General features: G+C 36.3%; 4 protein-coding genes and 1 non-coding gene across 8 annotated transcripts in view; 3 read left to right on the top strand and 2 right to left on the bottom strand.

The window, feature by feature from the left end:
• LOC143209048 (opioid-binding protein/cell adhesion molecule homolog) overlaps positions 1-7,450 on the top strand; it is a 210,048-nt gene extending 202,598 nt beyond the window's left edge. The window contains exons 9-10 of the transcript XR_013009033.1: positions 2,900-3,055; positions 3,634-7,450. The gene's annotated coding sequence lies outside the window, so the exon portion shown is untranslated. The remainder of the gene's footprint in view (positions 1-2,899; positions 3,056-3,633) is intronic.
• Trnaf-gaa (transfer RNA phenylalanine (anticodon GAA)) lies at positions 2,741-2,813 on the bottom strand. The gene has a single exon. It is a non-coding gene; the product is annotated as a tRNA-Phe (tRNA).
• On the bottom strand, positions 3,545-8,064 carry LOC143209050 (uncharacterized). Of its 3 annotated transcripts, none has more exons than XR_013009035.1 (3): positions 7,801-8,064; positions 5,771-7,718; positions 3,545-5,273 (listed from the first exon to the last, which is right to left on the bottom strand). XR_013009035.1 is itself a non-coding variant. In XM_076424205.1 (2 exons), exon 2 carries the CDS (start codon positions 7,596-7,598, stop codon positions 6,834-6,836), a length of 765 nt encoding a protein of 254 aa, XP_076280320.1. In that variant the 5' UTR covers positions 7,599-7,718; positions 7,801-8,064; the 3' UTR covers positions 3,545-6,833. The 3 variants fall into 3 exon arrangements, 1 of the variants encoding a protein (XP_076280320.1); XR_013009036.1 differs by having other exon boundaries at positions 6,302-7,718; XM_076424205.1 differs by having other exon boundaries at positions 3,545-7,718.
• A 730-nt stretch (positions 8,065-8,794) lies between these two features.
• On the top strand, positions 8,795-10,690 carry Brms1 (breast cancer metastasis-suppressor 1-like protein). Of its 2 annotated transcripts, none has more exons than XM_076424206.1 (3): positions 8,795-8,956; positions 9,278-9,499; positions 9,587-10,690. In XM_076424206.1, the coding sequence occupies exons 2-3, from the start codon at positions 9,282-9,284 to the stop codon at positions 10,059-10,061; spliced, it is 693 nt and encodes a 230-aa protein (XP_076280321.1). In that variant the 5' UTR covers positions 8,795-8,956; positions 9,278-9,281; the 3' UTR covers positions 10,062-10,690. The 2 variants fall into 2 exon arrangements, with proteins under 2 accessions (XP_076280321.1, XP_076280322.1); XM_076424207.1 differs by lacking the exon at positions 8,795-8,956 and adding an exon at positions 8,982-9,118.
• Positions 10,691-10,948: 258 nt separating this feature from the next.
• On the top strand, positions 10,949-14,185 carry Eno (alpha-enolase). The gene is made up of 7 exons (XM_076424204.1): positions 10,949-11,192; positions 11,727-11,832; positions 11,915-12,088; positions 12,179-12,336; positions 12,442-12,742; positions 12,816-13,102; positions 13,184-14,185. The coding sequence occupies exons 2-7, from the start codon at positions 11,770-11,772 to the stop codon at positions 13,503-13,505; spliced, it is 1,305 nt and encodes a 434-aa protein (XP_076280319.1). The 5' UTR covers positions 10,949-11,192; positions 11,727-11,769; the 3' UTR covers positions 13,506-14,185.
• The last annotated feature ends 919 nt before the right edge of the window (positions 14,186-15,104 follow it).

The raw sequence follows: 15,104 nt of genomic DNA, 5'->3' as shown, positions 1-15,104 counted from the left end.
TTATATTGTGTTTGGACTTATTTGCTGACATAATTGCGCGCTTATAGCCACGCGCCGTTTCACCGCAGCGCGCCGCGCCGTATCCCGACGAACGACCGCGCTAGTGGAAGAGCACCACTGGCGTCAACGCATGTCGGGCGAAGATATTTTGCTTTCTGGTTCGGTAAAAACGTCGACCATGCAAACTTCACAGGGGGGTTTCTCAAGATAAAAGTCTGCTCTTTCGCGTGGTATAGTTCAATTTTTCGCTGGACTCTTATTTTTTGAGATAAATTCGAAAATATCCACAAAAATTGGTGCAAAAGTGGTGCATCTCCGTCTTTAATCATTGTTTAAACATGTTTAAACAATCATAATGTATTAATATTGGATATCACTGTATTCGGGAAAGTCTACAGAATCTTTTGCTGTAAACAACAATTCAATATCTTTTATAATAACATCGCAATATTTGTTTAAAGTTGAAAAATATGTTTTTTTTTCAAAGCCATGATTTTCAAAAACTGGACGTATAGGAGAAAAATTAAAACCAGATTCGGAATCAGCGCAAAAAACTCTATAAGAAGGACCCAACAGTATATTGAAATCATAAAAAAAGTTGAAATTTGTTGGACAGTGTAATCCTACGGAACATGCACATCTGTAAATTTAGTTTACAATTTTTAAGTGGTACCACATACACGTATTTGAATTATATTATCTGATAATTAGGGACCGGTTAATCGGGAATCTACTGCACTCAAATTGTAAATACTAGTCACTAGATGCATTTATTAGAAAGCACTATTGTAAAATGTTTTAATCGTTAAGATCGTCGACGATAAATGGAACAAGATATACATATAATTTATGATATTTCGGTGAAATTTCATTGTTTGCTTGCTAGACTCTTGTGACACATGAGATGTGCAGATGTAAATTAAAATTGATATGAAATATTATTATTTGACTATCATTAAACGAAAATTAAAAACAAGAATGATAACAATTTGTTCCAGAATGATAATCTATTTATCGTTGCCGACAATCATTGTAAAATCTGTATATAAAGTGGTAGAACCAGTTGAATTTGTAATGTACTAAAGTCGGATTAGTTTTAACAGAGCGACAAATCTCGATCTAGTGAAAAGTATTTGATTCCGCTTCATACTGTTTCCTAGACATACAACAAATGACATTAAATCGTTCTCAAGCCAAGTACTTCAGTTCATGAAATTGTTACGATTCTAAACCCATTAAACGCAGTTAAAATATATACATATATAGATCCATAATACATATGAATTGTATTTTTTAAGATGTTACAGTACTATTCACACATTTCGATTGACAGTGATCTAATGTATGTAGAAAATGAATGAGAAGACACCAACGTCACTTGTTGTATTTTTGAAGGATTGCAAAGCAATTTTCGTAAAGGAAAATTAATGTAAAAACTTTATCTGCCCGAGACGCCGTAGGTCTAGTTCAAATGGAACTGTGAATGAGAGCGAATGAGTGCGCGCGCGCTTGTCATCAAATAAATCAGCAAACGTTCAATTCAATATATGTAAATGAAGCATTTCATGTGTATGACCGAACACTTCTCATAAATATTTGCATCTTAAATGAAGGACATCAACTCGTACTACTCTCAAATGATTTTTGTAAATAATCTGATATGTAATATACTATGAGTCTGTGTATGTACTTTAAAATTAACGAGAGAGACAGAGTTCGAAGTCAGGCAACTCTTCCCAACAAAATCATTCGGTTCATATATAGGTTTTCCTTTGACATGTTACTCATTCAATCGTTTGTATAAATTCAATTTTCTCAACACGTAGAACCTCAGTTGTAGAATTTTATTGTAATTTAATTAAAACAAAGTAATTAAAGAAAGTACTTTGTATTGATCACTGTTATTTCTTACAATCCCCTTTGCAGCTTCAAAATGTAAACAAACGCCGCGCCGGGACAGGCTTACGTTGCCGCTGAGCGTGCAAGAATACGAAAAATTCAATACAGTATATTAGCGATAGTGTTTTGCAAATATCTCGAAAACTAAAAGCGGACCCCCCTATATTGGAAAAGGAAAAAGTTGTTCAAAATGTGTTGCTGTATAACATATTAAAATTTCATCAAAATCGGAGGACGCAGACCTGTTCGCAATAATTACCAAATAATCTTTTATTTGCAAATAATAAATAATAAATGCATCATTTTTGGAATTATTTAAATAATTTTTATTTAAATAAAAAGTTTAGTTATTATTTGCAATTAAAATCACACGTTTATATATTATTTGAAATAAAATTTGCCCAACACTGGCGTCATATCGAAACGCCGTGGTAAAATGTCAAAGATAATAAGGTTCGACCGAAAATCTCGGTGTAATATATGTCATATTCCCGTAATTTTCGGGAAACCCAATTTCTTCGTGAATCTCGAAAGTATTGAGTTGGCAAATAAGTTCGTTCGGTTTTTGTGATTTATTCCACTCTAAAAAACCGAGAACGAACGTTTTTGCCAACCCAATATAATAGTCTTATTATCGATATAATTGTTATAATAGTATAATTATCGGTTCCCGATATTTCTCGCACACCCGTAACTTCTTGCGAGGAGAGAGTACCAGTTATTCAAAATAATTAGTTTCCTCGCATTGTTCACCTCTTCTATTATTCGCGATCATTCCTCAGTACACCTAACAACTAATCGCCACGAAAAATCCGAAAGAAAAAAGAGAAAAAAAACGATCTGCCGAAACCCGGGATTGAACCGGGGACATTTAGATCTTCAGTCTAACGCTCTCCCAACTGAGCTATTTCGGCCGGTTGGTAGTAGCGGCGATAACGTCGTATATAAATGCCGAGCGAATGACGCGACTGAAGAGGAATTCGATGTTCGATCTGCGCAGGTGAAGATCTGGTTCCAAAACCGGCGGAGGAAGCACAGCCCGAGCACAGGAAGCAGTTGGAGACTCGGGAGGAGCAGGAGTAGAAGGACGTGAAGCCGTCGATCGAGGGACTTCCGAGCAGCGCGATGGCCGCTATGAACCTCGGCGGAATGGCAGGTATGCCTGGAATGGACCGAGATTGGGTAGACTATAAACCAAGATTGGGTAGACTATAATCGTCTAAATTTTAAAAAATACTGGTGGCTATCATATAATTGTACACACCTTAAAGAACTTTATAATCGCAGAATGTCTAATAGACTGCATTTGAAATAATTTATATACATTTAATATTTAGTGTTCTTTAATGAAAAATTGACGGATAAGCCCTTTGTATATACTCTTTGTACATAATTCTAATCTATAAGTTATAGTATTAAGTTATTTATTTTCTTTAGTAGTTATCAAAAATGTCTTTGAGGTTTTTCGCATTGCAATCAAAGCATGCGTTTTCCACAAAACTCATATACTATAAATAGAACTAACCTAATCTTGTTATAAATATTCATTGATTAATCTAATTACTTATGTATTAATATTGTTTATCTTGAAGTATTGTATGCGTACAATCAACTAGATACTATTTAAACACATTAGCGAATGGTCTTGTTTTTTTAGTATGTTTATTAAGGTACCAATTAATTATGTAATATAATGTACAATTAAAAACCAATAAACATATTTCTCTCTCAAAGAAAAAAGTATGCCTGGAATGGGTGGAATGCACAACGGTATGATGCACAACGATGGATCACCGCCCAACGGCATCGGGCATCAGCAGTTATTTTAGTTATGTTTAGTCAAAGTTATGTTAGTTGACAAAAAAAAAATCTTTTGATTCTCTCGGCGGATTTCCGAACAGATGACCACAGAGTCTCTCCTCCAGCCTTTGGTTCCCGAGAGTTATTGTTTTATAATAGAATAACATAAAAATTGATTTTATCCCTTAACGACTGTGTTACATTAAAAGCAACATTACAACATTCTTGAATTTTAAAAATCTTTTACTGTTTTATAGTTAGCACAACCAATTTCTTCATAACTGCATAAAGATCCGATTAAAGTTGAGAAAATGATACGAAACTCCTCACTGTGCCCCATTGTGCGTCGCGCCGCGGCTCATTTAATATCTAATAAAAACAACAAAAAAAAAGTTCCCGTCCTAGCGAGGTACATACATATACTGTACACTGTTCATGTTCATGTTCATATGAATACGAATATGTATATGAATATGTATATGTACACGTATGTAGAACCGATTTTTCAAATAATCGGGACAAGTGAACATTTGGAAAATCGTCGTCTATACCGGAGACGGGATTGCTATTGTTGCGCGAGCGCGATACAAATTCGACTTATATCTATCCACTGTGACCGTCCGTCGCGTCACGTCGGTGGTAGAGAGCGTATTCATCGAAGCCTACATATACGTAAACAGAGTGCCTTAATCGACGAGAACGAAAGTCATCAACGACGTTGAACATTTCTAAATTGTATCAATCTTCAATCCTTCGACCGTTATCGTCGGTTCGGTGTGTGTTCTCCTCTCTTAACGCGTTCCGTTCTTCACGCAGATCGTTCATTTCCCTCGAAACGTCCGATACGCACAACTTTCGAATCTTTTCGCACGACAATAACAGACAGGAAAGATCACGTTTTCGGTCGAATAATAGCGAGAGCCAGCGGTTTTTAACAGCCGCGTGCCTTTGAGCGTCAGGTACACTAACCATCGCTTAACTCTTTGGACTCGAAGCACAATTTCAATTCCGTAATTAAGACATATCTTTCAATCCAGAAGAGTTTTATTCATGCATATGGATTTTTAACAATTTCTTTTTAGCAATTTAAATTTTGACTGGCGTCCCACAGTCGCCATTCGAGTGCAAAGGGTTCAACACGCGATTACGATTTACTATTTACTACTTTTCTGTAGTCGTACGTGTGTGTGCGCACGCGCAGCTGTAGATGCGAATCGGATGGATAGAGATTTTAATCGATCCGGAAGTCTCACGTGAACAATGTATATGTATATCGACAAGTATAAACACCGCAATCCATAAGTTATTACATTAGTTATTAATATTAAGAATACTATGAATGTTAGCCGATCGTTAAGTCTAGTATTATATCGATATGTGATCGCATTTTAATATTTCAAAATACACGGTCTCATGTTTAGAAACACGATATAACTTTTCCATCATTATCAGCCTTGCTTCCTCCCAATCCTTGCTTCTTGAACTTGATTCGACCATTTTTTATTATTATTATTCAGGCGATCAACAAAACAAGCAACAGTGAATACGTCCTTCTTTCATGAAACGGTGGATTCCTGTAGAAAGAAAGGAAACGTATCTGAATGTTCGTACGTAAATAATGGCGTAAAAGTGCGTAATGCGGTTTACTGCGGATCTTTATGCATTTATGGCTTCTGAAAACGTTCAAAAAATGGTAGAACATAAAATTAGGCAGAATTTGTATTTATTTCAGATCTGCAAAGACTACCATTACTGAAAACAACAATTTATTTGATTCCACTGTCTTAGAATTCGTCTACAAAAATTGAAAATTGCATAAACATCCGCAGTATACTTATAACTATACTGCTGATCTTCATGCGTTTATAGCTTCCGAAAATGTTCAAAAAATGGTAGAACATAAAATTAGGCAGAATTTTTATTTATTTCAGATCTGCAAAGACTACCATTACTGAAAACAACATTTTATTTGATTCCACTATCTTCGAATTCGTCTAAAACAATTGTGAATTGCATAAACATCCGCAGTCTACTTATAACCGATCCCGTTGAAAATCAGTGGAATGCACACCACTGTCCGGGCTCTGTGGCCCGTTCCTCGTTCCAGGAGACGAAGCTGCGAAGGTGGCAACGAGTCCCGCGGGAGCCCTCAGCCCTCAGGGTGTGGGTCCGGCTCGAGCGAGAGTGTGGTGGCACACTCACACACCGCTAGACACTATATACGTACACGAGGATTGCAAGGGTCCGGTTCTAGTCTAATCACGTCTAGCTAATGCACATTTGGAGCCCCTACGTAGTCACAGTCGCTAGATAAAAGATCAATCTACTGCGCATGCTGTCTAAGATGGCCTACTTTTGCGTTTTCGAAGCGTAATTTTAATTATTCGGCAGCATGTAGCGGAATTCGACAAAAATTGGGCGGCGCGACAGTGCTGCCTCTGTCAAGACACATACATTTTCTTAAATATCGAGATATTTAGGGTTCTTATAGAAAAAGCATACAGCATGCGCAGTAGCGGGGACACATACAATGCCAATGCAACGTTTATTATGTTAAACCGTACGTGTTTAAACACACACTTTTACTAAAACCGAAACATACCCCTAAACGGAGGGTTCGGCGTCGGCCGAAACGGGTCCACTGTAAGCGCACCCTTATGGGAGATCGTGTCACGAAACCATATTGATGATGTTATCATGAATTGTTACATTCTGCACCGAACGTATTCCAGATATTTTAGACGATGTTTTAGTGTTGGTTATGAAGGTTTAAAATATTAAAGTTCTTTTTAGATGCGCGTACGCAGTTTTCTTTTTAGATGCGCCTGCGCGTCTACCAGTTACGTGCGTTTTGCCACAGCGTGGAATGGCGGTATTTTCAGATATTACGTAGCAGATGATTCGTGCCTCTGGTTGCACAGTGCTTTACGAAAAATTCGGCAAGAATCATTTGCACTAGAACAAACATATGGTATTTTGATTGAGGCACTGAAACCTCAGATGTGAGCACTTTCATTTTTTTTCCGTTAGTATTTTATTATTGTTACATTCAAGGTACATTAATCAATAGAAGGAAGTAGCTAATAATGTGTATGTATATGCTTAACTGAATGTATTAAAATAATGCGAAACATTCAATCTTGCTCTTCATCCAATTCTTCTAAGTGATCCAATTTAAGTTGTTTCAAACGATCTATTTTCGATATGTGTGCCGGTTTATCTTTCTTAACTTTCTTTATTTGCTTTTGTCCAACAACGTACTCTGGCATAATAATTTTACTACTTCTGAAGACTGGTTTGTCATCGTGATCAACAATCACAGGCTTACTGAAGGTTCCCTCGGTATCGTTTTCTGGTTTTTTGAACTGAACTTCTGAAGTTGTTTTAATCTTTCTTGACTTAAAGACTATCTTGGACTGATCCTTCTCAGTTGGCAGTTCAGATAGATCCATTTTTTCTATGTCCTCCGTTTGTTCAACCGATCTTCTTGTTCTTAGTTCGTTCAAGAATGATAAAGCAGCTCTTGTATTGCTTTGTTCAGTCATATCATCGTTAGATACATCGTCTAAACTATATTTCATCCATTTATGAGGATTCTTGTGATAATCTGGTATACTTCTGTTAAGCGCACGTGGCGCTGGTCCTTCGGGTCGCTTAAATATACTTTCTTTACCACGGAATCGTCGTGTTTCATATTTTCGTTTTAAACCAGACCTTATAATTTGAGTATCATCTATTTCATCAATGACCATATTCTCATCTGCGGACTCAATAACCGACTTAGTCCTATGACACTTTTGCTCTGCATCTGATAATTTTTCAAACAATAGTTTCTGTCTATTTGCAAACGCTCTGTCACCTCCATGCAAAACAAAATCTCCCGAAGTATGCATATTCATAAATTATGTATTTATAAACTTTCTTGATAGACGTTCCAATAGAACTTTAACTGGTCTCTATAAAATAGGAACTCTGCAGCGCAAATAACATTGTTTATATTGGTATCGCGTATAAGTATACTAAAATGTAACAATAGGTTAGAACAACGACACCAGAATTCTGAAACAATTCCCGAAAATTAAATGTCCGAAAACCACTTACTGTTACTGTACAAGTTTTCAATGTTCAATACTTCGATGAACATAACGATTTCGTTGACACCGATTACATTCCACGCTCATTGCCTTTTTACCTCAAATAGATTTAGTGTGAGAACGCATTTGACACTCTTCTGCAACGGAATATGCACTTGTCAATTGCAATATGTACTGTGTGAGACTGAGACAGACTGAGACGATCAAAACAATTGTTCACCCCGCTCTATATATATAGGGTCCATTCCGTTGCACGCATAATGCGCATACACCAGCTACACGCATACACTGTATAGTGTAGTATAAGAGTCTCTATGCATACACTATACAGTGTATGCGCATTATGCGTGCAACGGAATGGACTGGAATGGACCCATAATGACCAGTCAGCACCAGTCAGTCGACTGGTCGATCAACTGGTCGATGTAATAATTGTTTTTATTTTGATTTAACTCTGTTTGATGCTTGAATTATTTTGTTCAATACTACACAATAATGTAATGTATGTACGCAATTGCATTTCTTGATACCACCTTGATACGCAAATATAAATACAGGGTGTCCCAAAATTCGTGAAAATCCCGAAAGGGGGTGGTTCCTGAGACCATTTCAAGCGACATTTTCCTTTGCAAAAATGTTATCCGCGGCTTTGTTTAGGAGTTATTAACGAAAAACACGGACCAATCAGAGCGCGACCTAGACGCGAGTTGCGACAGCCGGCCAATAGACAGTTGGCGCGCCGGGCCGACTGTCGCAACTCGCGTCTAGGTCGCGCTTTGATTGGTCCGTGTTTTTCGTTAATAACTCCTAAACAAAGCCGCAGTTGACTTTGGTGCAAAGGAAAATGTCTCTTAGAATGGTCTCAGGAACCACCCTCTTTCGGGATTTTCACGAATTTTGGGACACCCTGTATAAAAATAATGGATTTAGATAATTTCAGTACGCATGCGCACACATGTTCTCGGAAAATACGGGAGATTCGCTTCTGGTCAAACTCTCTGTAGTTCACGATCGGAGAATCTTTGACAGTCTTTGACCACGACATCGTCTAAGGTCAAAGTAGTCAAACAAGAGTTGGTTGTGTTCATGTTAAATTTGACAGGCATTAATTCGATATAAAATATATTTCGTTATTATATAATTATACATATAGGTATTTCACAGTAAGTATACTAATGATTATTTAAAAAGTAGCAGTAGCAATACTTTTTTCAGTTACATAAATACTATTTCTTTTGCGTAGTTTTCATAAACTTTCTCAGTGATCATTTCTGTGTGTACAATAATAATTATTAACAAAATACGGACTTCTATTTTGTTACGACGTTAGTATTAAAATTTGTAAATGTTTACTATACTTCGCGGAGTAAACAATGTATTTAAGGTTATGTTATCAAAACAAATTCGTCAAAGATATTGCCTCTGTTTTCTCACGTTTTGAACATTTGTTTCTTTTATGATGAAGTTTTTCTTGATGTATCTAGACAGATGCCAAGTGTGAAAGATGAATCAGAAGCAGAAGGGGAAGAAATGTCACACGACAGCAACGAAAGTAATCAAAGTTCTGCATCGTGCGACAGCAGTGCAGACCACAGCGATAGCGATGACTCTTCAGAGATGGATGAAGATGAATGCGAAAGACGACGCAACGAATGTATGGAAAACTTAGTAGACCTGGAGCGGCAATTTACTCTTTTAAAAGAGCAGTAAGTTGTTTTTCAATGATAAATTTGAATTGAAAAGATTAGCTGTAACTGAGAAAATCATAAAACAAATTTTAAATCAAATTATAGACTCTATCGAGAAAGAATTACTCAAGTAGATACAAAATTAGGAGAAGTTCGAATTGGAAAATCCGAAGAGTATTTAATACCATTGGAACGTTTGAAAGAGAATATGAAAACAAAGACAGAGGTAGCTGGAATATTAAAACAATACAGGTTACAAAATATACAAAATAAATTCCTGGCGGAGGAGCAAGCTGCATTGCAAAATTTCGAAAGTGAAAAAGAATTTATCTGGGATTGTATTCATAATGATTTACAAGAAAAAATTCGAAGATTGGAAGAGGATAGGAACAATGTTGATATTCATGCAGATTTATGGTTAAACTCGACTGGTAGAAGACGTAGAAATCACACTGAAAGGAGAAGAGCAGTTTCAGTTGCTGGGCCTTACATTGTTTATATGCTTAACGATGCAGATATCCTCGAGGACTGGGCGCTGATAAAGAAAAGTCTAACTAGCCGAAAAACTGAGATAATTTAAGTGCTTAAACGAATCCTGAACGAATGTAACAATCATTTGCAATATTGATACTTTCTCTACATTTGTAGTTCTCGTATAGAGTGCTTTTCTGTACAACACTTTGATCTCAACAAGACAATTCTAAATTACACCGTGACCTGTGGAAAAATTCCATGGTACAATATCTCTGCCTTTCAGTAAACTCATTACCAATTCAGGAACACTTCTATCTAGAAAAAAATTTCATAATAGTTTATCCTATGCAACCTCCTCAATTACTTTGATAGTGCGAGTGGTACTCCACTTATATTTGTACATTCTAGTGTTTTTCACCTATTGGAAAAACTACTAGTATGTAATCGATATAATTATTCAAATAATTTCATATTAAATGTAAAGATAATCTTAAGTAATTATTATTCGGGAATTTAAATCCGTATTGTTTGCAAAGGATTCTTTACAATATCAGAACATTTCCTTTTGAAAAGCACGTACGTTTTTTATTAAGGATTCATATACCAAACTATCCTTCAAAATATATACGATAATTCATTTCATTCGTAATGATGTTATATCCATTATACATGTACAAATTGTAACATAATAGTTAAATATATTTCATATTTTTGAATAAACTTTCAAGAAAAATATTACTGGCATATTGCTTTACTTTTTAATTAACGACATGACAAAAAATGTGATATATATCAACAAATGGGGCCGAAATTTTTATAAACAGAGAAGTTTATTGATTTATAAACGTGTATACATTTCGAATTTTGCGCGTTTATAAATTGATAATTATGTACCAAAATATCGTGGACCATTGGGAGTGCAAAATACAGGTAGCAAACTTTGCTGATAGAATCAACCGGTGACGACGTATTACGTAACTTGCATTATTTAATCTTGCGAAAATTCAAGGTTGTTAGGAAATAGTGGAAGTTACTTTTCCGAAATCTTACACAGACATTAACATTTCCGATTGTTAATCTGCGATAAGGAACTTTAACCTAATCGGTTTTGCAATCGCACTTCCACGTGAAGTGCTCAGAATCGATAAAGAGCGTTCGCAATTTGGGGTCAACTGTAGGACGACAGAACATCATTCCGTTACGAACACTCTGAGCGGATTGTCACACGTTACGTTAGGTGAGCAATTCCCATCCAATTTCGTTCAATATTCATACAAATTTAATGAACGGATATCATTTGTTGCTGAAAAAGATATCTTACAATTAGTTTCGGCTTGCAAGTTCTCGAAAGTGATTTTTCTCAGGATTGCTACACAAATGATCTTAACACGATTCACGAGTGTTCGGTGTCGAAATTTTGCTACAAGGTTATTATACGTGATATTTCGAGCATATCGTATTTAATTTCTAAAAATGTCTCATCTCTAAATCACAAAATCATTTATAATTTTCCTTTATATATTCTTCGTATTTCTTCCAGTGACCTTCAGCAAGGTCAAACATTTCTGTCCACAAAAGTCAAGCCCGGATACCGGTTTTTATGAAATATTTCACGTTTATTACTAAATAAATCTTATAACACTATTTATTATCTGTTCATTTTTTAAATCTTAGGTGGGATTAAATGGTTATTGAAAGATTTGATTATAACGATAAATATAGAAACGGTATTGATTTTGTATGTATAAATAATAATGTCTTTTCGTTCTAGATTTTCCATTTCTAAATACAGTACTAAAAGTAACTGCTCAGAAATGCCGATTCAAAGCATCAAAGCACGTCAAATCTACGATTCTCGCGGTAACCCGACCGTAGAGGTAAGGTTATGTGAAATGTGCTGCAACATATAAATACATTTTTGTCGTGTTACAGTTTTCTTTAACACGTATTTCTTTGCAGGTTGACCTTGTAACAGAGCAGGGTTTGTTCAGAGCTGCAGTCCCTTCGGGTGCGTCTACTGGTGTCCATGAAGCCTTAGAACTCCGAGATAATGATAAGTCCAAATACCATGGAAAATCTGTCTTCAAAGCTGTAGACAACATTAACAGTACCATTACGCCTGAATTGTTGAAGGTATTTTCTAAAACCTATCAATGTAACATCTACGAAATAATAATCAATAAGTTCTGGATATTAACTATTGTTAATGTATTTATTATTTAGGCAAATTTGGAAGTTACACAGCAGACAGATATCGACAATTTCCTCTTGAAACTCGATGGCACACCTAATAAGTCGAAGCTTGGCGCTAATGCACTTCTTGGTGTTTCGTTGGCAGTCTGCAAAGCTGGAGCTGCTAAAAAAGGAGTGCCATTGTATAAGTAAGCAAATATAATTTTTCAGGCTTTTAGGTTTTAAACATCTCCAAATAGTAGACAGAGGGTGAACGATTAAGATAAATAAATGTATTTGTTACATTTTTTCAGGTACATCGCGGAATTAGCTGGAAATCCCAACATTATCCTGCCAGTTCCAGCTTTCAACGTTATCAACGGCGGTTCGCACGCAGGAAACAAATTAGCTATGCAAGAATTCATGATCCTGCCTACCGGAGCTGCTAACTTCACAGAAGCCATGAAAATGGGTAGCGAAGTTTACCACCACCTAAAAGCCGGTATTAAGAAGAAGTTTGGACTTGACGCTACCGCTGTTGGCGATGAAGGTGGTTTCGCACCCAACATTTTGGAAAATAAGGAAGCTCTGAATTTAATTATCAATGCCATCAAAGTAAGTATAGTTAAACAAGGATAGCTTAAGAAAAAATAAATTTTATTTCCTTATTTATCAATTATAAAATTAGACCGCCGGATACGAAGGAAAGATTAAGATTGGCATGGACGTTGCTGCATCTGAGTTCCACAAGAATGGAAAGTATGATTTGGATTTCAAGAATGAGAATTCCGATCCGGCCACGTACTTAGAGCCAACTGCCTTGAAGAACTTGTATTTAGACTTTGTTAAGGAATTCCCAATTGTTTCGATCGAGGATCCGTTTGACCAGGACGACTGGGAATCGTGGACTTCCATGACCGCGGCTACCCCTATTCAGATCGTTGGTGACGATCTTACCGTCACGAATCCCGAAAGGTAAATTTTCAAATTAACTTTAACTCTCCGTGATGTGCTGTATCATTTTTGGGGAGTATAACCTTATTCAATTCGTTACAGGATCAAGACAGCCATCGAAAAGAAGGCCTGCAACTGTCTGCTTTTGAAGGTCAACCAAATAGGTACCGTTACAGAGTCTATTAACGCTCACAAAATGGCCAAGGCTGCCGGTTGGGGCACCATGGTGTCTCATCGTTCCGGTGAAACGGAAGACACGTTTATCGCCGATTTAGTAGTTGGACTTTCGACCGGCCAAATTAAGACCGGCGCACCTTGTCGTTCGGAACGTTTGGCCAAGTACAACCAGATTCTTCGTATCGAAGAGGAATTGGGGGCCGCTGCCAAGTTTGCAGGCGAGAAATTCCGTAACCCTCAGGCTTAAAACATTCGAACCTTTTTTTGCAATAACATGAGGCTCTAGTTGTATTCACCGCAACGCGTAATGAAACCTACATTTCTGTTACCGTTGAAATTTTATCGGGGGAATAGAGTCAAATGATTTTATTGTAACCATAGTGTGACAAACCGTGGAAATTGATAGAGGTAGGCTCAGATGACGCCCCAGTGTTGAAAATATCAACGACAAATCTATATAAACTAGGTCGTTGCTCGAAACGAATCTATGCTCGTTGGAGTAATAGCATAATACAGGCAGTTTACCAGTACATTTAAAACGTACTAGTAACAGTGATGTATACATATTGCGAAAATACTTGTTTCACCTATTTATTTCGAATGAACGATTTGGACCTCGCTCAACACATTGTTGAAGTAGGTTGCGCGATTTAATTGTATCGAAGAGTAGACAGGCCTGGTGTGTGTCTGCCAATTTAGAAGCACAAACTGAAAATTTCAAGTGGACCTATATGGTTAGTGTTAACTGTTGCATGTATGAGCATCATACATAGCGATGCATGTGCTAAAAGTATCGAATAATAATTATCATTACGAACCAAATTAACTGTTATTTTCGTAAAACAAATAGCATCAATCCTATTGTCACAACTATACTGTAAAAGCAGATATTTAAATAAAATATAAGCGACTATGTCTTAATAGAAACTTGCTAGAGATCATTTATTTCAAATTAAATCTGTCCTAATCTATTCCAAGTTTAATGAAACCGTCCTGAAAATTTTGAATCTCTGTACATCGACGTTCCCTTATGGATTTAATATTTACATAAATAAGTCACGTGCAGCGTACTTTAAACATATAATATATTCATTTGTATGCTTGTACATATCTCGTATTTTTTTTTACAACAAAATATCTATGACAACAGTACAGTAGAGAACGGTATACAATATATAGTTATATCAATAATTCATTCATAAGTATGAGATGCAAGACAGCCTCGTTCTCTTAAGACGTAACAGTATCGGGTTGTGATTGCATTAAAATACATATAAGTATGTACTCTTCTTGATTACTCTGATGTCCAGTCTTCCGGTAGAACTTTTGCATCGATTTTTCTTTTTATATTCCGCGTCTAGTGGGCTTGATTTCGATTCGTATCGCCTTCTTCGTTTCCTCTTTTTTTGTTTTGTCTTTCGATTGCGACAAAAGAAACATACGCGTATTCTTACTTGCATTCGATGTTATTCGTTAACACCTCAATAAAGTACGAGTTCCTTCTAATACTGTTAGACCATTGTATAGTATCAAACAATGTAGTACGAATCAATCGATCGTTAAAAGAGGGACAACAATGAATTTAACGCTAAACGACTCTCGCGATGAGTTCCACTTATAGTGGATGAGAAAAGTATTCCCACACTCGATCCTTTTGCCATAGTGTAAACTAAATAAATAACATAACGATGCAATCTAAATTTCTAAACACTTTGTTATGTGTGAAAATAATGTACTACTTGTGTAGGAACGTTAATTATATTTACCATTCCAGACTATTGTACAGAAAACGAAAATGATATATAGTGTTAAAGAGGCAAAGTAAACGATCTTTTTTCAATCGGCA

This window comes from Lasioglossum baleicum, chromosome 5 (assembly GCF_051020765.1).
Source record: "Lasioglossum baleicum chromosome 5, iyLasBale1, whole genome shotgun sequence".
In the NCBI taxonomy this organism is placed as follows: Eukaryota; Metazoa; Arthropoda; class Insecta; order Hymenoptera; family Halictidae; genus Lasioglossum; species Lasioglossum baleicum.
This window is presented reverse-complemented; position numbering and strand designations above follow the sequence as displayed.